The 26,840-nt window shown below is 37.2% G+C and overlaps 2 protein-coding genes and 2 long non-coding RNA genes across 4 annotated transcripts; 2 read left to right on the top strand and 2 right to left on the bottom strand.

Moving 5' to 3' along the window:
• tbx16l (T-box transcription factor 16, like) lies at nt 1-8,291 on the bottom strand. The gene is made up of 9 exons (XM_034300454.2): nt 7,360-8,291; nt 6,883-7,024; nt 4,883-4,985; nt 4,153-4,317; nt 3,030-3,176; nt 2,440-2,510; nt 2,267-2,337; nt 1,127-1,367; nt 1-632 (listed from the first exon to the last, which is right to left on the bottom strand). The coding sequence occupies exons 1-9, from the start codon at nt 7,427-7,429 to the stop codon at nt 116-118; spliced, it is 1,527 nt and encodes a 508-aa protein (XP_034156345.2). The 5' UTR covers nt 7,430-8,291; the 3' UTR covers nt 1-115.
• A 740-nt stretch (nt 8,292-9,031) lies between these two features.
• Nucleotides 9,032-11,555, top strand: LOC113531571 (uncharacterized). Its single transcript, XR_003403265.3, has 2 exons — nt 9,032-10,579; nt 10,775-11,555. It is a non-coding gene; the product is annotated as an uncharacterized LOC113531571 (long non-coding RNA).
• Nucleotides 11,556-11,850: 295 nt separating this feature from the next.
• Nucleotides 11,851-20,624, top strand: LOC117596268 (uncharacterized). The gene is made up of 2 exons (XR_004577449.2): nt 11,851-12,061; nt 20,196-20,624. It is a non-coding gene; the product is annotated as an uncharacterized LOC117596268 (long non-coding RNA).
• eral1 (Era-like 12S mitochondrial rRNA chaperone 1) lies at nt 12,710-23,421 on the bottom strand. Its single transcript, XM_026921474.3, has 11 exons — nt 23,160-23,421; nt 20,235-20,396; nt 18,895-19,022; nt 18,728-18,805; nt 18,420-18,466; nt 17,921-17,982; nt 17,097-17,209; nt 16,410-16,721; nt 14,841-14,990; nt 14,503-14,583; nt 12,710-13,389 (listed from the first exon to the last, which is right to left on the bottom strand). The coding sequence occupies exons 1-11, from the start codon at nt 23,251-23,253 to the stop codon at nt 13,267-13,269; spliced, it is 1,350 nt and encodes a 449-aa protein (XP_026777275.2). The 5' UTR covers nt 23,254-23,421; the 3' UTR covers nt 12,710-13,266.
• Nucleotides 23,422-26,840: the final 3,419 nt, after the last annotated feature.

Genomic DNA, 26,840 nt, shown 5'->3' with positions numbered 1-26,840 from the left:
TTGATTTTAAGGTTTTATTCATGTAACCAGTACAAAAAAAAATTCCCAGTATATTCATGTCTTGTAAAATGCTCAGAGGAAGAATACTGATGTTTTATCTGAGTCCTTATTCTCTTTATTTCCCAGCAGCACTTTCTCCAGTGTATTCCCCCAGCTGTGAAAATGCCACTGATCTGGGCTCAGTGCTACTCTGCCCTGTGTTCCCATTGAAAGCAGGCCACTCTGTTGCATGGCCAGTGTATTGTTCAGTGCAAAATGTCGCACCGCAGTCCTGGACAGCTGGGAAAATCAGGGCTTTCTCTTCTCTATTTGAGCCTGAGGCCGTCTGCTCGTGCTGGGGAATAATTTGTGAATCCTTGGCCACCACTCGTGCCCGGATTGTGTTGAAAATGTCAGACAGGGGCTTTGGATTGGAATCCAGACTCCTAAAGACACTTTCAGGCAGCTGCATTCGGCTGAGTTTGGGTGGCAGATGGAGGGACTGGTGGAGTTTGGCTTGGGCTGAGTAAATCTGGAGTACGGCTGGGGTCTGGATGTCTGGGCTGTGACATGGCTGCTGCTGTGGCATCGGGATTCGGGTGCTGTGGGCTTCTGGCAAAGAGGCACACATGTACTGGAGATTGTCATCAGGCCTGGACAAGAAGGGTACAGAGACAATTCAAGCATGTTAGACTACCTTTTATTGAATAGTTGAATAGTTAGGCATTCTTAAGTTTCTAAAGCGGTTCAAACCACAGAAGGACTAACCAAAGGGTTCTACATTTAAAAAAAAAAATACTAAAAAGTTAATTAAAATAAGCATGTAAAATAATTAAAGCTAGAAAGAAACTCTATTAGCTTTAAGATTATGAAATGTAATAACATGAATGTCTTGTTCATTTAATTAGTAAATAATTATAATTAATAAGCTAAATAATTAAAGGGGAAATTGATCATGAATAAATATGGTAGGTATTGCAAGAAGAAAGCCATGTAATGATTTATAAGTAAATAATTTACTCAATTTAATACTTTATATGTAAAATAATTAAAGCTAAATGAGTGTGATGTATCTTAAAAAAAACAAACAAAAAAAAAAACATCAATTAAGTCTTATTATTTTGCGTGTAGTACATCATCATCTCACCTCCTGGAGTCTCTGTTCTTGCTGTTGAGCATATGCTGGGATTGATGGGAAATGGTGCTCTGGCTCAGTTCCTCCTGGCCACAGGCCAATCCAGCACCTCCACTCTTCATAAATGCTGATAAGAAAGGGTTGGAGACAGGCATGGGCGCAGCTTTCATGTGCGGTAGGCACAGTGCACCAGCGGACTCCACTGAGCTGGAGACTTGTTCATCTTCCTCATCATCCGTGTCCAGTAGACTTGCTGAGAAGGTGAAAAATGATCATATGCATTATTGAGAGCACTTAAGATTTCCTGATAGTTTCCATGTGATTTATTTATTTATTTATTTATTTATTTATTTTTTATTTATTTATTAAATTTTAATCCTGCATTCTTACAGGGCCCCCTGGTGGCTTGGGAAGTTGCTTACACACAGCTTCATATAATATAGCTAGATTGTGTTTTTATTAGATTTAGATGTATAAAACTTTAGCTTGCATTTAGATCGGGAGGGGGGGGGGGTAGTATGCTAAACAAAATATTTGTGTTGCAAATAAAACAGTGGACTTTTTTTTTTAAATCAACTTTTTTTGTAATTTTTTTTATTGCCCTGTATTTAGTCTACAAATAATGAGTAGTGTTGATTCAGGATGTGCTGAATCCGATCTTTGATGATTGAAATGATTTTGGGGCAGGGGAGGATCTTAAGATAAGAAAGCAAAGACCAGCTACTACTGAGTAGTTCATTATCGTTAAATTCAGTATTATAATAAATTAAAAACGAGGAGAAAAAGATTAGAATAGGGGAAAAAAACTCTTTGGAGAAATTGTGAACAGAGCAAAAGTACCAAAAGCCTAACATATCAAATCCAATATAAAGTAACAAAATTACACTTTTTCCCTCTTTTATTTATATCCTTGGACCAGTGAAAGGTTTAATTATTATTATTTTAATTATTATTTTTTTTTAGTTTGTCAGGCTTAAGATGTTTTAAAGATGTTTAAAGATGTTTTTTAATGTTTTAAAGGGAATAGAGAATTATTTAGCAAGACCGTTTGTACATCAACAACTTCACAAAAAAGAAAATCTTTATCCAAAGTTTTTACATCAAGGTAACCATGCATGCATGATTGTGGTGTGTATGATGCTTTACAGATACCTTGGTGATTTTGTGTCCTGTTCTGTTGCTGCCCTGAAACTGATTTCTGATGCATATCCTTGTCTCTAAACCTAATTGGGATCAAAACATAAAGATGTTTTGTCATAAAGACGTCTGTCTTTCCATTTACAAGAAAATTTGTTTGTAAGCCTAGTCTTGTACTGTCTTATCACCTTTTCCTGCTAAGTCCGTTGTCACGAAAGCCTTTGGCAAAGGGGTTGTTGTCAATCTTCAGCTTGGTGATCTGGTGGAGAAAAGACAGATCTGTCACCACCTCTGCTAATGAACACTAATGAACACATGCTGATTCATCTGAATGTCCAAACAGGCTGAGAAGAATCCAACTAATGACTGAGTAAACCTCAAAGACACTGACCCATGTGAACACTTTAAACAATAAATGAATTACAAATAAATAATGTTTACTCTGGAGCCAAGATCTCAAAGCATTGCTTTGGTCTCATGTAAACCACTAGATGGCACTTAGAGACTCACATTAGGGTCTTCACATGGTCTCGTCAGTCTTTAAGTTCTCTTTAGATGTCATTGGCTACTCAAAAGTTTAGAAATTTGCTTTCCAGTATTAAATTTGTAATCATTTTTAAGAGTCTATTTACACTAAATGAATAAGTTACATATTTTTAAATATGATTTTTAGTACACTTACTATTGCTATAAATTACAGTTGCTATAAAATGACCTGAGCCTCTGGGATTTCCATTGCTATGTGCTAAACAGATTATGGTTAAATAACCGAGGCCACCTCATGGTTCTGGTAGGATGTGACTGCTATGAAGGATGCCTCTGGGAAGGTAAATCGCAGGTAACCACCACTGTGGCCTCCACAGGGGTCTGGAGACTGAACTATGTGTAGACGAGGCTGGTATTTGTGCATGGAATGAAGCACCACCTGTTGGAAAATAAAAAAGACATCAATGATAGAGGTTTTGGATCCAGGCATGTACCAAAAATGTATAATGTAATATATAAATACTGCACTGGTTCAGTATTACTGTGCAGTATTACTGTTTATATTGTTAGTAAGTGATATACACAATACTAACAATACTGTTCATTTTGTTAGTAAGTGATATACACTGTATATGGTTCAGTGTTGTATGTTTGTATTTAATTTTATTCTTTTTATGTACTATTGGGTCCTAATTTGCACTTCTTCAAATCTTATCTTGTTTCATTTCTTCTTTACATAAGTACACTATAAAGATAATACTTGATAAAACTGTAATATAATATAAACTGTAATGTTACAGTGATATGATATTTAACATGAGCACAATTTTTTTTTTTTTTTACAATCAGAGACTGTTACCAGTTTGTTAGATTTAAAGCCTAAAAAATGCAATATGGTGTCCCTCAAGGTTTTCTTTTAGGCCCCCTACCATTCTACCTTTATATACAACTTTATATTCTCGATCATAAGTACTGTTGAAGTCTGGCCAGAATACTGTGGCTGATTTCACCCTTGAGGTTTGTACAAACATGTACAATCTATAGTTAAAGGCCTGGGTGTAGCTTTTGATGCTTGTTTATCATTTAATTCTCAGTGTTAGGTCTATAGGTGTTTTTAAATAGTAATTCTCATAGATTTATAGGTATTTTTGAAAAGCTATTATTGTGCTTTTTTTTAAATAAATATTTCTAGTATAAGATTTTACAAACCTGTGTATTAGTTTAATTTTAAGCTATTGAGCTTTAGGTTAAACCCATTTAATGCAAGTGAGCAGTCAGTTTAACATGTAACTATAATAATAATAATAATAATAATAATAATAATATAGTTATATTAGTACTTCTGTAATGTAATGTAAAAAAAAAAAAAAAAGAGCAAAAACAAATGTATTGTGTATTAATTTGAGTGTCCTCACCAGGCCTTTAGAGTTGAGTGTGTTGTTGGTGAGCTTGAGTTTATGGAAGGAGATAGGATACTGCATCCACCTTTCTCCCAAAGCGGGTGAGTCCGGGTGGATGAAGAAGCGGTTTGGCAGGTGAGGTTCGGATTTGCCGCTCACCTCCCAGTGATCCCTGTTCCACTGCACAGACGATAGTCATGGTCAATCAAGTCAAATTTATTTTTAAAGCACACTTAAAAACAAGAGGTGTTGACCAGTAGGTGTACAGCAAAATTAGATTGTTTCCAGATGGAAACAAAAAACTATTTAAATTTAAAAATTACTAATAACAAGACCTCTGATAGAAATACGACCGAGAGCAGGAGAGAGGTCATGGATCATATTTCAGGGCTACACTTTCCTTCATTTTTTTATTTTTATATAACAGACTACTGAATCTGTGTAAATGTTTTTTAGAAGTTTGCAGCTAGTCATTTAAATAAAACTAAATTAAAATGTCAAAAGCACACTATATAATGTCGGTATTGTAAATACAAACAGGAAGTGGTTGTTCAATAATTCTAAATAAAATTAATAGACAAACAAGAAAGAAAACAAAGAAGTGAATAAATGAAAGAAATATATATATATATATATATATATATATATATTTTGTTTTTTTAAATGGAGGTATTAAGTTCATGGTAAGGAATGTGTGTGTGTGTGTGTGTGTGTGTGCGTACTGAAGGGAAGGGCTGGGAGTTACCTTGTACTTGTTATTATCAAACGGCACCATGTCCATCATCAGCACATACTTGACTTTGGGGTTTAGCCCCATCACTGTGACTCTGCAGCTGGGAAACATGCGTCTGAAGAAATCAACATGACATGAAAAATAAAACATGATTAAAACCACAGACACAATTCACATCACTGACACCATTATAATTAGTCTGCAAAGTGAACACTGCTTGAACAAGATGCATTTTTATTAAAAGGTATTAAATGTTGATTACAAAGCACAGGGCAGACAGCTCTATGTGCCGAAGAGCAGGATGTAAACAAAATATTATATTGCAATTATATCAGTACAAATTGGAAATATATTATACTATACATTATTAAACATTTAATGCGACATGGTTAGTGATTAATCATCTGCTTTTTGGGTTCGTTTATATGCTACACTCTAGTATTGCCAGCCATTTTATTAGGAACACCTTTACACCTATTCATTTACACAATTAAGTAATCAGCCAATGATGTGGCAACAGCACAATGCATAAAATCATGCAAAAACAGGTCAAGAGCTTCATTTAATGTTTGCATCATACATTTGGATGGTTGCATGGTTGTTGGTGCAGATTTAGTATTTCGGAAACTGCTGATCTCCCAAGGTTTTCACACACATTAGTCTTTAGAGTTTACACAGAATGGTGCGAAAACAAAAACCATCCAGCAGCAGTTCTGCAGGCGGAAACACCTTAATGATGAGACAGGTCAAAGGAAAATGGCCAGACTGGTTTGAGCTGACAGAAAGGCTACAGTAACTCAGACAACTACTCTTTACAACCACGGTGAGCAGAAAAGCATCTCAGAATGCACAACATGCTGAACCTTGAGGCAGATGAACTACAACAGCAGAAGTCCTGTCAGCCAAAAACACGAATCTGATGCTACATTGGACACAGGTTCACCAAACCTGGACATCAAAATACTCATGATTTATGGTTGTCTCATTGGATTATTACATGAATGAACAGATGTACATGTGTGATTGTATATTTCAATTTATATTTGCCTTTTTTTTTTTTTAACATACACCAGAGTCTTTAAAAATTCTTAAGTTGTTGCCTATGACTTTCTGTCTCAGTGTTATAAATGAGTTAAAAAAAGACAAAAACACACCCATCAACATGAGGAAGATCATCAAGTCTTCATGAAATAAATCATGAAATGGCTACAAAACAAGCTTCACACTTAAAAAATCTTTATATTAGGACTCAGTTAACCTATTTGCCCTCATACACAGTCATGAGAACACAAACATTTTCCTAGAATCTTATTTGTAGGACTTGGTTGCATCATGGGGTCACCAAGTCTCTAGAACTACAATTACACACCACCATCATGCCAACAGAGAGCTTGCCAAAAGACTTGCTGGCTTGTTGTCAAACCACAAGCACTAGTTACTGGAGTTACTGCTAAGCATTACTGACCTGGCTTCTAAGGTGGGATAGTGGCAGATCTATGGTGTTGTGGGTCTGTTGTGTTTGTAAAGAACCTACAAACTTTGCAAGTGTACATGTATACATCCCGTGAATATACTGTATATGGACTCATGTATGAAATACTGGGTTATTTGAGATGAAATGCTGACTGCCTCTACCAGGAGAGTATAAGACTTGGTAACCTCAAATGCACACAAATATAGTTCATTGACTACTTTTATATGGATTTTCCTTTATTCATTTTACCTCAAATTATTTTTAGGTCTAAACTGTTAGAGACCTTTCATAGTTTCAAATTTTTAAGCAAAAAAGTATAATTCTGAAGAGCACTGTATAATTCTTTGGACAGCCTTATTTACCACCTATATGAAGAATTGCATCTTTATAGACTTCATAAGTTGAGAGACCTGAAGAGCATTAGAAACTCTGAGATTCAACATTGGATTTGTTAAGTGCATACTTCGCTCTTTTGCATCTAAACAGGAAAGAAAATTCCTTCTACCAATAACACAGATTAGTAACTTAGATTAGTTACCTGCCCGTTTTAGTGATGAGCATCTCAGTGCCAACTTTGTTAAATTTGTCCCACAGTTCTCGCCCCTGAAGCGCCGCATGAACCGGAAGTGACATCAGCTCTGCTTCACCACAGCTTGGCTGGCAAACTGAATTCATCTGTCCTGTTAAATAAAAATGGATTTCTATGAACTCGTAATAAGATGTTTATTTGCAAAAAAAACAGACATAAACTATATTTTATGTTTGGTCTGAGGATGCTATCCTATTCAGAAATAAATTGTCAGATGGTTTGCCATTTAGTCTACCAACACAAATGTAAGAGACAAAATATTATGTCTGCTGGACCATGATACAATATATAAGACAAAACAAAAATGTACAAATAGCACAACAAATCTAAGATGGGCAATGTTTACAACAACAGTAAACACATAGCTGGACTTTTTAAGCATTGACTCTCTGGTGTCTATAACCTTCAGGATTATACCTCGCTTACCTTGTGGATAGTATCCATAGGTCTTGGTCAGGGGATTGAGTGGATAAGGGTAGTCCTCATGGACGTACATGGCCTTGAAGCTGGAGTCTCTGACCACTCTGGATTCTGAGTGCAGCAGGCAGCTGTGGACATGTGATGCGATGTGATGTGATGGAGCTCTTCCCCGGTGGATGCCCACCCTCTTCTCACATGAAAAAGGTGTGTATGTTGGCTAGAACATCAATCTGATGCTCTTTGATCTGCTTTCTTGTCTCACAGTTTGGGCCTTGTCCTGGTCATGGAGGTGTCTGGGAACTCCACTTTCCTGTTTTTAGGGAGAAGGGGGGAACCTCACTTCAGAAGCTTAAGTGTCTCCTCTGCCCCCACATATGCCTCATGAGGTGTTAATCACCCAAACAGTTTGTTCCCTTATTACTGCAGGAAGCTAGGTGCTGTCCATGCTACTTTATTAGCTCTGGGTAAAACATGTCCTTTTGGCCTGCTCTCAGATCAGCCTTCCCAGGTCAAATCCTAGCTTTATGCATCCTATGAACAACATCAAGATTGATCTGGGACCAACAACAAAAGGCTTCCACCAAAAGCCTCTTTATTGGCCAGGCCTAGACAGAAGGCCTACAAGAAATGCTTGTAAATGGTAGGAAGTGTGGATAGTGACACAAGAGTGTTTTCCTCCACCTCGTTGTCTCTGGCTAACTTAACCACGTCAAACTCCTCACAGTTTATTCACAAGCAATAAAACTTGCCATTGGACTTTCATTCAAAGGGAAGGACAACATGGTGACCAACAGCAGCAGGTGAGATATTAACATATCAAAAATTGTATCTTTTATGTTGTAGCCTCTTAAATCCCAAGCAATTAAGAAATGTTGTAATGACTATAATCGACAGGAAATCAGGAGTCATGGGCTAGTGTTTAGAGTCAAATTAAACTTAATGTCAAACACTGATCTGGGACCAACACCAAAAGCCTGCAAGAAGCCTACAGAAATTATTGTAAATATTACATTGTTAAGATTTTCTGCTTAAAATAAATTATAGTTTAGGGCTAAAATTGTTTAAGGAAAGGTAACACTAATTCAGTATAGTATATAACAGGTCCTGCCATCATTCATTTTAATCTCAGTGAACTAGACAACAATAACTAGACAAAATCATTTATGGTAAGCACTCCATCCTGGTTAGGGTAATGGTGGATCCAGAGCCTATCCTGGGAATGCTGGGAACTCCCACCCCCGAGTGGGACGCCAGTTCATCACAGGGCACCATGAACACACATTCCCATATACAGCAATTTAGCATAGCCAATCAATCTACCTGCATGTTTTTGAACAGTAAGAGGAAACCAGACAACCCGGGGGAAACCCATGCGAGCACAGGGAGAACATGTGAAACTCCACACAGACACTACCCCAAATTCAGTATGGACCTGGGGATTCTGAAACTATGACCTGCTCAGTTAAGTTCATGGAATAATCTTAAAGATATTTTTCAACTCATCTGAAGTAGGTTTTATTTGGACCTGGTACTGTATCAAATTACTACGTGTACAAATTTAAAAGCTGTAAGGATCATGTAAGTTAAGATGACCATGTCCTACTTTCTGCATGGTCATGTCCACTTGTCCCCATGCCCTCATCTGTGTAAGTGGTCTCCGTTTCATGGAAAACGTTCACCGATTTAAGCAAGCAGATAAAGTTGCAGTGCCAGCGTTGGTGCGTTCTGGTGTAGCTCTGATAGGACTCTCCTCTTGCTTATCTGCCTGTCCCATATCTGTCCATCCCCACTCACCCCACCCAAGCTGAAGAGCCTGCAGCCATCACATGCAACTGGGGTCACTCCCAATGTCAGCCTATAGTCCTGCTAATGCAGAACGCAGACATGTGTGCTGGTCTGGGATCAGGTTGGGTTTAGGAGGAACTGTGAAGGGCATCAGAAGGAGAAAGGTTAAAAAGTGAAAGCAGACCTGTGTTGGTACACTTTACACTAAATGATTTGTTCAGTATATATCAGCCTTTATTCATAAACACCTGTATGACTACATTACTTGAGTTTTATGTGAAAATTAGTTGTGATAATGTGCAATCAACACTTTATTAAAACCTTGTTATACAAAGTATAGAGCATGAATTAGTAACCTAAACTCACTTATTTAGATTTAGTTGTCTATATTAGACCTTTAGGTTCTAGTTGGGATCCAGTGACTGCAGTTTATGGCTTTAAATGTTCTATTCAGTGGTGTCTTGGTGTTGATCAGCTGACAGGAAAAAGGGCAGAACAATAAAATAAAACAACAATAATATAAACAATAAAAGAAAATATCTATTATTTAGCAAAAAAGATTCTCCCAATGTCATTTGGAAAGGTTCATTGTTCCTAAAGGGGCTCTACATGGGATGATCTCTCATAGCGAAACACCCTGTTGTAGCATTCAAGATCCAACTGTAAGCAGCCTCTAAGGAACCTTAGTGATAAATGCAGTTCAAGGAGAATAAATGTTCAAATAAAAAGAGAGAAAAATGTAGGTAAGAATTAAAAAATGACCAAAAATCTTGCTTTCAAGTTTCAAAGACAAATAAGCCGACTGAAAAAAGACTAGTTCAAGTGTAAATTTAAAATAGTCTACAAAACACAAGCTTTGATGTCATCAGAACAATGAACTGCATAACAAAAAAACTTAACAGTTCACTTCATGTCATTGTAACATATGCATACATATGCGTAACTATATGTCTTAGACCCAGTGTAGTCAAGGAAAATATTCAGCTTTAGAGAACAAACATACATAAGCAGCCAAAAACAAACATATCTAATAAATTGAGTCATTAGTTTATAACTTTATTTTTGGTTCAATTCCAGGTTTAGCTGGAGTGATATGAAGGCGTGTCCTTCCAAATGTACAGGCACGCTAAAGTCAGGAGTTACTGTTTGGTGGTTGATAGAGGACAGGAATCTGATTGGTTGAAAGGCGAGAAAGGAGAGCCCAGATAAGAGCGAGACAACCCTCGTGTCATCACCATATGCAAATGAGTAAAGGTCATTAAAACGCTGAGGGAAGGGGGATATTTGACAGAACTCTGGGGGGGACGCTGGACAGAATGGAGACACCGAGCCTGCAGACAAATAGAAAGGAAGGAAAGATGACAAGGAAGGTGTCAAGCGAGTGTAATTAAGCTGTGTGTTAACACCTACTTCAAGGGGATTCGAAACAAGTGACCTTAAGGTGAGCAAAGCAACTTGGAGAAGTGAACAACTGGGTGTCAGGATTGGCAGCCAATTAAACTGTTGATGAATTGGGCAACAAGTACGTATGATCTCAATGTTTAGAGAGGGTTTTCTTGTAAGTATCATGAAAAGGACAATTTGAGGTATAATAAGGGAAAGATACTGAGCCTGTTTTTTTCTGATTTCTTCACAGGAATGATCCGGACATTTCTCGCATAAACGCTCTTGAGATCTTATATTGTCTCCTGGACAGGATATCATCATATACTGTAAGTTCATTATGGAGACACTACAGTATAGATGATGTACTATCCAGGACGGCATTCCTCCTCCTGTGGGTTACCTCACACACACACACACACACAGTCGATGATAGAGGGAGGCGGTTAAACCGTTACCATTACTGAGTTTAGTAATGGTAAGGGTTCTCTTGCTTCTTCTCACTGACACCAACCATCGAAGACACCGAAAGGAATTAACTTCATATGAATATTTTGAAAATTTGTACAAAATATACTTCCACGTTATATAACTATATAATTAATTCTTATTTAATTTAATGTAACATAACTTGATGGGGAACTACACACTGAATCTTCTGGAATAGTCTAGATATTCATATTAGTATAAGTGAAATCAATGCATTAATTCAGTAAAAAGTTTATTTTGCATGCAGGCTGTGTTTATGATTGTGTATTTTGTGTATTATGAATGTTTTGAATTAACAATTCAATAGCATGTCAGTAGTAACTACTTTCAGTCTATAAATGTATTATGTTGTGCTTTGGTGAATTGTTCTATTAATTCTCATAGCTATTCGTCATGCATGTATCATACAAGACCATTTCAGGTCATCAAGTTCGATTTTTTTTTATTGGCAACCGAGTATAGCTAATAGCAAATATTATATGCTGTGAATATTATCAATATTGTATGTACTATGTCTCAATAAACACATCCACCTGAATCAATAACTCTCCACATTCTTCAAATCCATATTTTATTTACACACAATATACAGTGTAATATTTTTCCAGAAATAATTATTTTTTTTAAAAAAAAGGCCTTATTGTCAGTGACCTCAAATAACTCGGGAAGAAAAAGGGGGAGAGAGAGAGAGAGAGAGAGAGAGAGAGAGAGAGAGAGAGAGAGAGAGAGAGAGAGAGAGACCTTGCTTTGGGCTAGCTTATCTATGAATTAGCGATCCATCACCATGGCCTGGATAAGAAGTGACTGTCTGCCAGGTTCAACCACAGGGGAGGATACAAGAACAAATGCATCCCGGCCATTTTGTGCCTATTTTAGTGGCAGGTTAGAGCTCCATTAGAGGGGTAATGTAGCCCTGTGGGGCTGCGCCTTTAGTTAAGCTCCAGCAGCTGTGAAAGACAAGCAGGAACTGAGAGAGAGAGGGACTACAAAGAGCTGGCAAAGAGCTAAATAAAATCCTTTGTAGCACATAAATACCTGCAGGGTACAGCTGGTAAGATTACACTATCATATCAGGGATATTACATTAACATCATTATACTATTTTATGCGTATCATGGGTAATAATCAAGTGTTGGGGATTTAAAGGCTACTCTGTATAAGTAACTGATTGGAAGTTGAAATGTATTCCATTAGTAACTGATTCATTTCATTAATTTTCCATATTCAGTACTTCAGTCAAGGTTCAGTCAATGAAAAACATTCAGTTGGAAAAACTTTTGACTGAAAAAGCTGCCCTATTTCACACAAGAATAAGTGCACTACATTTCTGGTCAATGTCTGGTTTTATTATTTATTTTATGTGCTTGCTTTATTTACTTTAATGTCTTTAATTGCTTACTTTATTTACTTTAACTTTTAATGCTTGCTTTAATGTCCTACTGAAAGAACTGACTTCTCAGTAATAAGGTGTTTTTTCATTGCCTTATAGTTTTTTATATTATATATATATATATATATAAAGCAATATTTTTTCCTTTTCAAAAGCATAAGAAGTAAAATAAATTGTGGTAATTCTTTTTTTTAATCCTGCATTTATTTTCTGTTTGTGAAACAAAGTGCCCTGAAATTTAGCCAGAGAAATTTGTATACTGAAGATGTCTTCGATTCCCGTGATATGATATTTTTGCCATATCAACCATCCCAATTACAGTTTTATTACATAATACACAGTTCCAATCAATAAAATGGACAAAATAATGATGATTGAAAGACTGGTCTCTGATCCAGCTGAATGAGAATCTGGGGTCAAAAACAGGTCTGGGCAGCTTGGATAAGGAACTGAGCCCATTAGAGCCAAAACTTCCCCGTGAAGTCTCTCAACTCTGCTTGAACCTCATCAGCAATTCCGACCAGGACACATTTTCAGCCGTTCTGGAACAATGCTGATTTATTCATGATGTATCCCGCTGCTAAAATGAGATTCTGAATAAAGACCTTACTAATAATAAATAGACTCGGGGCTAAAAGTCCTAGGACATGGCAACAGCAGCTTGAGTTCAGAAAGCAGGCTCTGTCCCAAATGTGACTGTTATACACAGAGCTGTGTGAGAGATAAGACAGTTCACATGTTGTCCACGAGACAAACTGACGCCTCAAATAATCGTCTTTGTTAAAGTCTGGACTCCACTCAGGAGTTTTTGCAGATCTCAGTGCAAATTCACCAACAAAAATTTGCAGATCAGAGCTCGATCCACTTCAGTTCTTCAGAGTGGCGGATATTTTCAGCCGCACCTCACACATGAAAGCATTTGTGAGGTCCAGTCCTGCTTCCCGGGCTATTCGAGCTATCAGCTGCCCCCCAGGACCAATCACCATTTTCTGTTTAAAATAATCAGAGAGAAAGAGACAAGAGTGAGGATATGAAAAGGAAAAAAAAAAGCCTGTAAGTACACTAAGCTATCTATAGCTATAGGTCAGTCTTAAAAAGGCAGTAATCCATTTCAGCAAGCACACTTTTACTGATTTTAACATGTTAAAAATGCACGGCTAAAGCAGGAATCTGATAAATATTTAAATAGGAAGGTGATTCAAATGAAAACCTTAGAAGTGCGATTATAAATTAGAATTGAATCAAATTTTTTCTAGAAGAATCCAGACACGCCTTAATCACTGGAACACTTGCACTGTACAAAATGGAGATTATGGAGAAAAATGATAAAATTGTGACTTTTTTTGACATCAATTTGCAACAGTGCAAAAAACAAAAAAGATTTTTATTTGATTCATCCATGTATTCCGGTTTGTTTACATTCATAAACAAGTTTTTTGAATGTTAAATATATTCCATCATTTTCAAAGTATTAGTTGAATAAATTAAACCTATCCAGTGTTTGGTTATTATTCAAACATAGAAACACGAGAGATTAAAGTAAAGTCAACAGCACTGTGGTATAAATTGAATTATTTCAAGGCTTAAAAGCATGGTATTGTCAAAACATTTCTTTCTCGTAGCAGCTGCTATATGTTTTCTGGGTGTCTTGTCCTTGTTTTTACACCCCGGACCATGTAACTGTCTTTTTTGTAGCCAATTTAATTTCAGCTGGCAGGCATAATGGAGCGAGAAAGTAAGCAATTATTTGATATTCATAGAACAGCACCTGCCATAAGCTTTGGGTCCAGCGCAGATTAAATTAAAGAGGCTGACTGCTTACATTACAGCCTCCTCCATCAGGAGAACGCTCTGACTTTTATAAAGCGGGCACACGATACACACAAGCAAATCTAGCTATGAAAATATGACACTATAAAAGTCTTTATTTTTCTCCCAAATGTCGACTTCATTGACGATGGAAAATTTCTCCTTTCTCCAGGTGTTTATTCAAGGTTAAGTTCATTTCAAACCTTGAAACTTTCACACGTCTTTCAAGCATCTGTACATTACAAACAAAACAGTCAGAGAATGGAAACGATGTCTTGAATTGAATTTCTCACCATATGGCTGTCTTTTTTCACATGCAGTTTGACAGATATGTCCAAATTGCCGTTGGCTGTTTCCCTCCAGAGTTCAATGCGCTGCAAAACACACAGCATAGAGATTGTTCCAGTAATAAGAAAATTCCACTGTTCAGTGGGAACAAAATGGTTGTTCAAAGGTGCTTTCTTTTTGCTGAAGGTCATCTTTAATGCTTTAAAAGCAGAGGAAAGAAAGAATGCAGAGGAAAAGAATGAACAGTGGCACAGTGTGTGCATGTGTGTGTGCATGTGTGTGTGTGTGTGTGTGTGCATGTGTGTGTGCATGTGTGTGTGTGTGTTTCTCATGTGAACTCTACCTGGGTCACTGTGTAAGGCACCTCCTGAGGAAGATACTCCAGTAGTTTCTCTCGGATGGTGTTGGTACAGATGTCCTCAGGGCTCTGATCTGTGAGTACCTCACTGTGGTACTGCCACGGACCTGGCTTCGCCTCCACCATCAGATAACTCTGTCAAATCCAATCACATTTATATAACGAGCACATTCTTATTCAGAGTAGGGTGATATGACCCTAAAATATCAATACTGTGATAAATTATTTCTCAGTACACTTTTCTGAGACATTGTGGATATTGTGAGATACTTTTAATAACATTATAACTGTAAATTTAAAATTGTAAATAAAAAAAATAAAATTATAAATAAAAAAACAGGCTTATTGCTCACAGATTGCTAAGCTGCCTGGACTGTCATGAAGTATGAAGAAGTACTTGATAATTGTTGTTTTTTTTCCCCACAATATATAACTCAATGTGAATGTGAATATATGTGCTTATGTTGCTCACAAACTGGGCATGGTGTTTCATTAAAAATAAAAAAAAAAAATAAATGTATTTGTACTTTTTAATATTTAAATAAATAATAGTTTTTTTTTATTTATAATTTTATTTTTTTATTTACAATTTTAAATTTACAGTTATAATGTTATTAAAAGTATCATTATCTGTAAAACACTATGTTATGATCTTACATGCTATAAAAAATAAAAAAAATTAGACGATGACCAAAAAGGGGAAAAAACAAACAAACAAACAAAAAATATGATTATGGGAATAACTTGGGCAGTGTGATAAAGAGGAAAAACTTTAGCTATACATGATTCACTCAACAGGATTTCTTTTATTAATATCTCCACAAGTGATTACTTGTGCAGCTATTACTTTAATTACATGCTCCAGTAGTCATGTGGCAGCATCGTTACTTCTTACATCAAGCAGATTGTAAGTGCTTTGACAAATACAAGTACGATCTAATTAATTAGCCGCACACTACTAAACATCATTCTGCTGTTCTTTTTCAAACTGCCAATCTTTTTTTCCTATATAGACAGATATAGCATAATGAAAGCTGATTAACAGTTTACATGTGCTGAAAAACCTGATTATCATAAATCTTAAACTTTCCAGAAATTGGTTAAAGATGCTCAGATTATTATGATCAGGTTATTTACAATCAGTTGTCCCACACAAGGTCCAATATAAGATTTCTTGTAATCTGATTATGGTTTTAAGGTAGTGCACTATACTGTTTACATGAGCACTTTAATAATCTGGTAACTGCCAAAATCAGATAATGATCAGAGTATTAGAGTATTAGGACATAACAAAATTATGCCATTTCTATAACATTACACCAGTTCATTATCACTTAAATTACTTAAGATACCTGTCAAATATTTATTCGCAGCTTTAGGAATCTTGATAACTTTTGAATCTTGAACTTGCTCATATGTGTAAATTTGGTCACTCTCAATTTTTCAGGCAGTGCTAACCAAGAAATGATAAATCCACAGCATGATCTTTTATCTTTCACACAATCATGTGACCCAGGTCAAGTACATTTGATAAAGAATCAATCTGGTGCCTACCTTCAGTGTCTGCACATCCTCGCCATCTGTAGCACACATCATGAACACGTCCTTGAAGTGTGGCCATCCTTTACGGCTCTTCAGGGCCCTCAGCTGCTCTCTGCTCAGGCCTCTTAGTAGCTGATTGTCTGGGTTTGGCATTTGCTCTTCTCCATTCTGCACACCTGGAGTCTTTTCCATCTGCTTCTCCTGTATTTCCTTCTTTAGCGGCTTCACTAAGCTGCGCACTTTCAGCCTCTTGCCGTTCACAATACCCTCAGTCAGTTCTGCAGTAATGTCCAGCAACAAGGGTTTGCTCTTTAGGAGGTCCACCTATATGTGTGAGAGACATGCCCAAGCATAACATTACATAAAATAACTGCTAGTTTTTATAGTGACTACATTAAATTCATCCTAATGCTTCATTTCATCAGGGATACTGTAGACGTCTACCTAAGAACTGTTGCTGTAAATTCTTATTCACTATAGGCTTATACTGAACATCCTTTCCTTAAGGTTGTCCAAGGTCTTCTGGGAAAAGCCATCAGATGTCAGTAGATGGTTTCAGGTTTTGACCAGTGTTTTTGTGGCAGTAAAATGTGTCTACTTTACAAATACATAAACAATTTACCAAAACAGCGTTGGATATATTTATATATGAACAAATTGTAAAAAGGAACAGTGAGCCAGCTGCATTAATCAGGTTACCTTATTGAGGACGAGGACAGCAGGAATATGTGCATTCAGGGCCAGACACTTCAGCACCTCAAAGTCCAGCCTACCGCGAGTCCACTTTTCTGACACGTCCACCAACACCACCACTGCAGATTTAAGCAGATATAATGCCTATTTATGATACATATGGCAGTGGTCTATTTGAGACATTTGGATTATCAGGTGGAAATGTGAAATGTAACAGACTATTCTTGGGAAGATCATATGCCATTTTAGGAGCACTTTAAATGTCACCTTAAGAAACCTAAAAATCTGTTTCAGAGATTTTAAAGATCATAGCGGTTTCAGTGCGCTAAGTAAGTAATACAACACTTGGGCGCATGCTGGTATAGGAAAATAATCAACAGCAGAGTGGTGTGATGCAGCTGACACAAAGCCGAGCTGCTATTATCGTCCCAACGTTTATTATTTTCCTATAACCAGCATTTTATTCCTCTTATACCAGAGCAATTTGTCAACAATGACATTTTTTTTATTCATTAAAGAACGTCGTATCATACTTTTTTGGCAGTTTATAGTTATGTTTAATGGTGTGGAACACCTGCAAAACAAGCCAGCTCCTGTCACGGCTTACGTTTTAGTAGATATTTAAAAAAAAAAAAAAAAAAGTAATTCCCCTCACCAGCTTCTCTTTTTTCTCCTCTTTAAGTTAATAAGACAAATAAACGCAGCTTATCATGCCACTAATAAACCACAAAAAACCGTCCTGAAGAGCTTCCCTTGTTATAGAAAATTTAGGAACTCTGACCTTTACAACATTAGTAGAACAACTGAGTAGAATTCAGAGTAGACGTTACCTAGATCAGCCTGTTGTAATGATTTCAGTGGATCCACAAGAAAAGTCTTTTCCAGCTGATGTCTGTGAACAACAGGAATTAGATGGGGGCGTTGTTAATGCAATACAATTGTGCTGAAAAGAAGTTTACAGTGAAATTGTTCATTAAGGTCTAACAAGGAACCACAGACAACTCCTGAATGAAATCACACACAATACCCACATTTCCAATTACTTACAATACAATGACTCTCATAAGAACTTTTCCTAAGTAAGAGCATTTTCTCTCAAAAACATACCTTTTATTACTGGCACCTCTAAAGGATACTTAAAATGAGTGCAAAAAAAATGTTCAAACTTGTTCTCAGTCTACAGAAACCCTACTGTTTCACACAAGTAAGATCACTTCCTCATACTCACCTTGCTTTTGGCACAAAAGAGTTAGAGGGTGCCAATAATTCCAGTTCCAATACTATTTCAGATCTAATCTAATCAAACGCATTTTCAGCATTAAAATGTACCTTTTAGCTTTAGATGGAGTAGTGAGACCAGGCGTATCCAGCAGAATCTGATATTTAAAAAGAAAACAAATACATGATTTTCCTATTTGTTTTGTAATGACATAATACACATTTAATCCAAATTAAACACAGAAATCATAATATCTTTTCCTCCATAATGTGTCTTTCCAGTGAAATAGGATCACAGTTTAGAAATGTCATTGTATTTTGATTAAGGATTACAGACCAAAAACAAAAATTTACTTTTAGGATTGAGAGGAATGAATTATGAAAATGTGTGTGTGTTTTTTAACAACGCAATCACTTACAATCTGAGTATTGTCCTCTGTGATCACCCCAAGTGCACGAGATCTCGTAGTATGCACTTTCTGGGAGGTTGCAAACAGCTGTTTTAAAGGGACAAAATATGAGAATGTTTCATGATCATTGAAAATTATCACTTCAAGAAAGTAGCTAAGGATTATAAAAACTGCACCTTTTTGCCCAGGAGCTGGTTGGTCAGTGTTGATTTCCCTGCATTTGGAGCACCGATTATAGCCACTCTTAAAACCTTTGGATTTTCTGGTTGATCTGGATCTTTCAGCATCAAGGAAAAGTGCTCAACTAAAAAAAAGACAGAATAAAGACAAAATTAACACACACACACACACACACACACACACATATATATATATGGATGGGTGGATATGTAATGGGATAATAGATGGATGGATGATATGTAATGAATAATGGGATAATGTAATATTATAATGGATGGATGGATGGATGGATGAATGAATGTGTAATGGGATAACTGATGGATGGATGAGTATTTAACAGGATAATGGATGGATGGATGAATGAATGAATATGTAATTGGATAATCAATGGATGAATGAATGTGTAATGGGATAATTGATGGATGGATGAGTATTTAACAGGATAATGGATGGATGGATGGATGGATGAATAAGTAATAAGATAATGGATGGATGGATGAATGAATGGATGGGTGGATGAATGGATAATATGCAATGGGATAATGGATAGGTAGATGGATGATATTTAATAAGATGATGGATGGATGAATAAATGGACGAGTAGATGAATCGATGATATTTCAATACTGATGAATGGATAGATGAATTCACACTGAATATTAGCCATAATTACACATACAGCTGAGTGCAACACAGCGTATCTCCCATGTTCTGGGTAGAACATATATGTACCTCCATTAGAGAATTTAATTAAAAAAATTATTTAAAAAAATACATTCAAAATGTTTGTGTGTCCTGCAACAAGACAACATTACAAAATATACAGCAATAAATAAATAAATAAATAAATAAATAAATAAATAGAGGATGATAACTCCAACCATTGAGAGAATCAAAAACCTGTTCAGAGAATATGAAAGATATTGGACACAGTTATAAAACATAGAGTAGGCATAAACATTCACAAAAGGAGAGGCAAGCTCTTATTATTTAGATTTTTTATTTCATTATTAATATCTTAACACACTATTTGACCTTGTTGTTGCTTAATGAGGCAACATCTGTGACACTTCAGATATAAAGTACTTCTGTCTTAAGGGGATGCAAACTTTTGCACTCAACTGTAAACACTGTTATATTACATCACAGTGCTCGAGACCACCATGGTGGAAAACATCAAACAGAACACAGTGTGAATTAAGTGAAATCCAACTTTATGGCCAAATTACTGTCAGTCTGTAAAGGAACCATGCACTTGAGATCAAACACCTGTTTTTTTGTGTAAATTGCCCTTTAGAGACGGCAGACTGGGGATCAGGACCAGGATCGGGATTACCTCTATCCGGGGGAACAGCAGCGTGAGCCGGGGAGCCTGCAGGATTCTCCGCAAAGCCGAGCGTACGTTCTTTCAGCAGTCTGTCCAGAAAAACCTCGGTGGTGATGAAACAGGCGGGAACAAAGCGAAACACAGTGTTCCTCACTGCACAGCCACGATGAGCTGAAGAAGACGAGATTTCAGAAACCACTAATTCAACTCAAGCAACCGTTATTAGGATTTTTATAACACCCTTCACTATTAAACTGTCTAAAAAAAAAAACCCAGAATAATAAAAACAGGAAGGCACAAAAATAAATATGCAATATACAGAATATACAGAACAGCTGTCAATTATGAGAAACAGCATACAAAATAGCTGAGCAATAAAACTGCAAGCAGACAAGGGAATATACATTTCATCATTTTTTTAGGGTTTTGCCAATTTGTAGTCACTGTGGAGAAAATCGAATGCACTCCTGAAATCCCACAATCCACTACGACAATTTAGAGTCCAAACAATGTACGCTAAAGGGTACACATTACCCATAATTCACTTTGATGTTTGTTAGGAATAGGAAGCGTGGCAGCAAATACAACATGTACCTAACATTGGCACGTATTGTCTCATTGTTAAGTCATTCCTCAAGCCATCGCCTGATAGAACAGCAAGCTGCTATTGCAATTCCACATATACGGTTGGATGCGATACACCGTTTGACTTGTAAGATCACTTTCCCTTGCAGCACAGTGGTTTTTAGGAAAGTCTTATTAAGACATGTATTAAATGTATAGTAGTAACAACACCACCAACAGGAAAGTACAGTATAGAACAATTTAAGATGAAATATAAAACCAGGGGATTTTGTGCACTTTGCACTACTTATAGTTCTTATCCTGTCTGATTACAGCGAATGAGTTTAATCCAAACCTCAATAACTCAGAAACAAGTAAGCCTGTAAATAAAGTCAGCTTGGACCTCATGTGTACTGTTAGTGTAAAGCTCAGGAATAGAAAGCGCTATGAACTGTATACATTTGACTAATGCTTATGAAAGAAATCTGTACTGATGAGTTCCATTTAAAAGTATTTTATAGTTAAAGGAATCTCTGGTTCTAAAATGTTTGCGATCCCCTGCTCTAAATAACAGAGCTGACTCTCTATGAGCTTAGATTCATGTGAAACAACAGTTACAATGCTGGAGTTTTTTATTTATATGTCAGTGGATTGGAAAACATGTTAAAAAAAACAGAAACTGCTATCCAGTGTTTCAGTTCAATCCCGGCCCTGATGGTGATACTCATAAACACTAATAAAATTAAAAATAAATAATATAAATTAAAAACGTTCAGCACAACATTTAACATCTTTAGAAAGTTTAATCATGTCTATGTGGGAAAACAGGACTTTTTTTTTTGCTTAATTGAATTTGCACTTATGGATATGGAATTTGGCTAGTAGGACAGTAGATTAATGATAAAGCACCAAACAAAATTTCCTCTTTGAAAGAAATGACTGTATTATATACATGAGTATAAATGAAATGAAGCATGTAACACCAGGATTTTTCAATGCCAGAAGACCAAATGGACAGAAAGGAATGCAGAGGGATTTAAAAAAATTAAAAAAATTAAGCAACTAATATCTAACTCCTTTATAAATCTTACAAGTAATGACTTTATTTATTAAAATGAGAAACAATCTGAATGTGCCTTTTAAAGAAATCTATAAACAGCAAACTATTTACTATAATCAGGGCATAATTTCAACTATAGCATTGCAGAATTATACACAGATCAGCCACAACATGAAAACCAGTTCTTGAAGTATATGTGTTGGAAGCAGAAAAAATGGGCAAGTGTAAGGATCTGAGTGACTTTGACAAGGGCCAAATTGTGATGGCTAGACGACTGGGTCTTGTGGGGTGAAAACGGCAGGTCTTGTGGGGTGTTCCTGGTGTGCAGTGGTTAGTACCTACCAAAAGTGGTCCAAGGAAGGACAACCGGTGAACCTGCGACAGGGTCATGGGCTCCCAAGGCTCACTGATGCACGTGGAGAGCAAAGGCTAGCCCGTCTGGTCCAATCCCACAGAAGAACTACTGTAGCACAAATTGCTGAAAGAGTTAATGCTGGCTATGACAGAAAGGTGTCAGAACACCACAGTGCATCGCGGCCTGATGCATATGGGGCTGAATAGCCGCATACAATGGGCACATGAGCATCAGAACTGGACCGTGGCACAATAAAAGAAGGTGGCCTGGTCTGATGAATCACATTTTCTTTTACATCATATTGACGGCCAGGGGTACGTGTGCCTTGCTTACCTGGGGAAGATACAGTACCAGGATGCACTATGGGAAGAAGGCAAGCTGGCGGAGGCAGTGTGATGCTCTGGGCAACATTCTGATGGGAAACCTTGGGTCCTGGCATTCATGTAGATGTTACTTTGACACATACCACCTACCTAAACATTGCTGCAGACCAAGTACACTCCTTCATGGCAACGGTATTCGCTAATGGCAGTAGCCTCTTTCAGCAGGATAATGCGCCCTGCCACACTGCAAAAATTGCTCAGGAATGGTTTGAGGAACATGACAAAGAGTTCAAGGTGTTGATTTGGCCTCCACATTCCCCAGATCTCAATCCGATCAAGCATCTGTGGGATGTGCTGGAAAAACAAGTCTGATCCATGGAGGCCCCACCTCACAACTTACAGGACTTAAAGGATCTGCTGCTAACAGCTTGGTGCCAGATACCACAGCACACCTTCAGAGGTCTTGTGGAGGGTGAAGGATCAGAGCTGTTTTAGTGGCACAAGTGGGACTTACACACTATTAAGCAGGTGGTTTTAATGTTATGGCTGATCAGTGTATACCTGTTGAACTTGTGCAGTAAGTCCAGTGTTGTTAGTGTGTTGGAGTGTGTTGCTCTCTGTCTCATACACACCTGTCCTCAGACGCAGTGGCGCAGTTTCCATCGACAGCACTTTGGAAAAGCGCAAAGTCCTGCACAACAACGACTCGCACATGCGCAGTGCCATGTTTTACAACCGCCTTCGGGTCTCAGACGCGAAAATAACGAGTAAGCTCTGTACTTGGAAACACAGTTACACAAGCGAGGTGATTAGGCTGTGTAGTTTTGTGGACACATGCACACAGGGCGCAGCCATGATGCTTCTGCCAGAGAGTCAAAGAGCGCGCAAAGAGGAGCCGCAAACCAACCGCAGCTTAATGCGCATGCGCCACCTACTGGACAAGTGGACTTGAAGTCAAGTCATGTGAAATTATGGCACAATTACTGCACATAAACATTTCTATTACATCCTGCACGGATGCATATATACTGTCTAGGAATCCATGGTTTCAGGGCAACCTTTCAAACTCTTTAAGTAAAAAAATTCTATATGATAGCATAGATCTTGTGTATACATTTGCAAGCTATCGCTAGCATGCATACTGCAAAACAAAAATCTTTCATGACTGAAAACAGTTTCTGATTGACACATTTTGCAATTTAGCATTCATTCATTCCTTATCCTGGTCAGTGTCCTGTTGGATCCGGATCATATCCTGGGAACACTTGCTGTGAGTCAGGAATACACGCTGAACTGGACGCCAGCGCATCCCAGGACACCACGTGCACACACACATACACACCTAGGAGCAAATTAGCATAGATAATACACCTCCTAGCATGTTTTTGAGAGAGGGGAGGAAACCGGAGAACCCAGAGGAACCCACACAGACAGTAAAATAAGCTCAGGAGCTGTGAGACGTCAACGCTTCATGCTGCACCACTGTGCCACCCATGTGCAATTTATTTAAAAGGGAAAAAAAAAAGAACAAAGAAGTCAAATAATGAATTGTGAGTCTATCATCTAATGAGACAATAATCATAAATGTAAAACAAAATCAAAGATACTGTGACAAGAACCAAAATAAAATTTTGTCATGACCACTCCTCATACATACATGTATAGGACCCCAGTCTTAGAACCACTGTTCTGCTTTTTTCTTTCTTCCTATTTATTTGCTTGCTGCTTGCTGTGCTTGGACTCTCTTTTTGTTGCCATAGACTCTCCATTATATGAGATGACAGATTGCAAGCTACCTGATATCCTTCATCCTTCCCACTGAAGGTGTGTTTTCCACACTGTGTATGATGTTTATGATGGCCATCAGGAAAGCACATCTGCTCTCCCTGACTACAGTACACATGAAAATACCATCAACAAGCTCAAAACTTCTCACTCCCTCAAAACACAGAAGCGTTTCAACGTGTAGACACATATACCCTCGTGGAAAAATTGTATGCATGTATTTCATGTGATCATATTTCGTCACACGGGATTATGTGAGTAATGTATGATCACAAATGTATGAAATACATGTTAAAGTGTATTTTAACATGTTATGCCCTGAAATTGCACATGTGAACCCAAGTAACCTGACATCATCTGAATTGTATGTGATGAATAAAACCACAGTCCTATATGTGGAAAATTAGCGTGATGATAAATCATTGGGGTTAGCGGGGGAGGAGGGATATGGGGGTAATCGCACATTAAAATCAATTAATTATGTGTAAAAATATCACATGTGAAGATAAATCAATTATGCAAAAAAATCACACATGAAAAATGAATCGTATAAAAATATCATAAGGAAATGAATGAAAAATGTAAAAAAAAAAAAAAATCATAAAATTAATCCTATGGGGAAAAAAATCACATGTGAAAATAAATGAATCTTTTTTTTTTTTTTTTTTTTTTTTTTTTTAAAAAAGCAGGTGGAAATAAAGAGTGGAAAAATCACATGAAAAATAACTGCATTATTAAAAAAATAATAAAACTTGTGAAATTAAATAGTGAAAAAAAATCTCATAAAAAATGAAACATATAAAAAAAAATCACATGAATTTGAATCTTGATGAATCTTTTAATAACCACATGTGAGAATAAATTTGTAAAAAAAAAAAAGAAAAGAAAAAAAAGAAAAAAGTGAAAATAAATGAATCGTGTAAAAAACTCACACATGAAAAACAAATTAATTGTGAGTAAAAAATCCTGTGTAAAAAAAATATATCAAATGAAAAATGAATCATGTGTAAAAATCACATGTGAAAATGAATTAATCTTAAAAAACAACATAGAATAAATAAGAAATAAATAATTAAAGAAACATGCACCACATCTGAAAAACCCACATGTAAAAATGTGTTAAACACACATACATGTACACACACACATGCACACACACACACACAATTTCTCCTCCCTAGAACTTTCTCCACATAAGCACTGCACACAAAAATAGCTGAGAGCACAAAAGAGTTTCTTGTGAACTTTTATTAACAGCTTCAAAACTCTCCCTCCTTCTCAAAGGCACTATTTTAGGGGGCAGTATAATCATCTTGTGGTTTTAAAAATACCTTTCAGCAAAAAAAAAAAGGTCACAAATGCCACACCATTTCTCGTACAACTCTGACTTCCGGGGAAATTTGTTGTGGTTGAATAAAATATAACTCTATACTTTATGGGCCTTGTGCTAGGACAAAAAGCTTTTCCAGTAGAGAGTCACCAATATGAGTGTGATTTAGTGCATGGCAAGGCATTGGATCAGGGCAGGAAAAATGCTCGTCTTGACAAAAGAGAGCAGCAATTTGAGATGAACAATAGCTGGCTGAGCCCTGCAGTCCGTGCTGCCGCTGCTTCTGTTGCTGTTGGTGTCATTGTCATTTAGGAGCTGTGGGTGCACAGAAACTGCTGTCATGTCAGATATTTCAACAGACCTCATCTCCTCTTCCTGGCTGTGAGAGGCGAACACACACACACACATACACACACACATGCACACCCATCAGGCTAGAAGCAACCTGCTGTTCCTGTGCCATTTTTCAACCTTGCTGCAGGGGAGGAGGAACAACAGAGTTGATGAAACGCCGAGCGCCAGGGACAGGAGCGCAGGGACGCAGACAGTGCATTCTCGCTCTGATCCATTACGCGTGATTGCTGCCCAGCGCACAAAGCCACACAGCTGGTACATCCTTTGTGATGCCCTCATCAGCAAGCTTTTAGAGGGATAATTTTAAAAAAAACACTCACAGGTCACATTTGGCTGCCCCGAATCTAAATTCCTGCTCTGATTGGTGAGAGAAAAAGAGGGAGAGGAGAAGGAGGACAAAAAAAAATTCATACTCAATCTAGAACTGCAATCAATATGACTTGTCTGTGAAGTGGATCGATAATACATCCCCACCAAAATCGTCAATCATGCCAGAGCTGGATATAAAAATCGTAATTAGGAACACCGTTCCTAAACATCCTGTATTGACATCTCCAAGGGCTGAAGAAAGACACCATTCTGCGTCATTAACTTTGTATTATTGCCTGATGGAGCCAACTGCTGAGTACTTCCCCTCTGCTTGACTATAAGTTGTCCTTTTTTTTTTTGCTGAAACTAGGATCTGTTTCCTGAAGCCTAACTGTACTTCCTTTAACCGTTAAAGCTGGTCTGTAATTCTGATCTCTGATTAAAGTAAAGGACGACTTGAAAAGATCAAGTGTGACCCTTTTTTAACTTGAGGGATTGCAAAGCTGTGAATGAGCTTATCTTCATGCATCAGTGA

This window comes from Pangasianodon hypophthalmus, chromosome 27 (assembly GCF_027358585.1).
Source record: "Pangasianodon hypophthalmus isolate fPanHyp1 chromosome 27, fPanHyp1.pri, whole genome shotgun sequence".
NCBI classification, from domain to species: domain Eukaryota; kingdom Metazoa; phylum Chordata; class Actinopteri; order Siluriformes; family Pangasiidae; genus Pangasianodon; species Pangasianodon hypophthalmus.
This window is presented reverse-complemented; position numbering and strand designations above follow the sequence as displayed.

Bases quoted from the DNA above. Each gene is read 5' to 3' on its own strand.
- tbx16l (XM_034300454.2), bottom strand. From the start codon at position 7,429: ATGTACGTCCATGAGGACTACCCTTATCCACTCAATCCCCTGACCAAG. The intron at 7,025-7,359 runs GTAAGCGAGGTA...TTTATTTAACAG, and splicing joins CTATGGATACTATCCACAAG to GACAGATGAATTCAGTTTGC. The intron at 1,368-2,266 runs GTATCTGTAAAG...TCACCTTCTCAG, and splicing joins CAGGACACAAAATCACCAAG to CAAGTCTACTGGACACGGAT.
- eral1 (XM_026921474.3), bottom strand. From the start codon at position 23,253: ATGGCACTGCGCATGTGCGAGTCGTTGTTGTGCAGGACTTTGCGCTTT. The intron at 18,806-18,894 runs GTGCAGTTTTTA...CCTTTAAAACAG, and splicing joins ACCAGCTCCTGGGCAAAAAG to CTGTTTGCAACCTCCCAGAA. The intron at 13,390-14,502 runs GTGAGAAATTCA...TATTTTAAACAG, and splicing joins TGAAAAAAGACAGCCATATG to AAAATGGTGATTGGTCCTGG.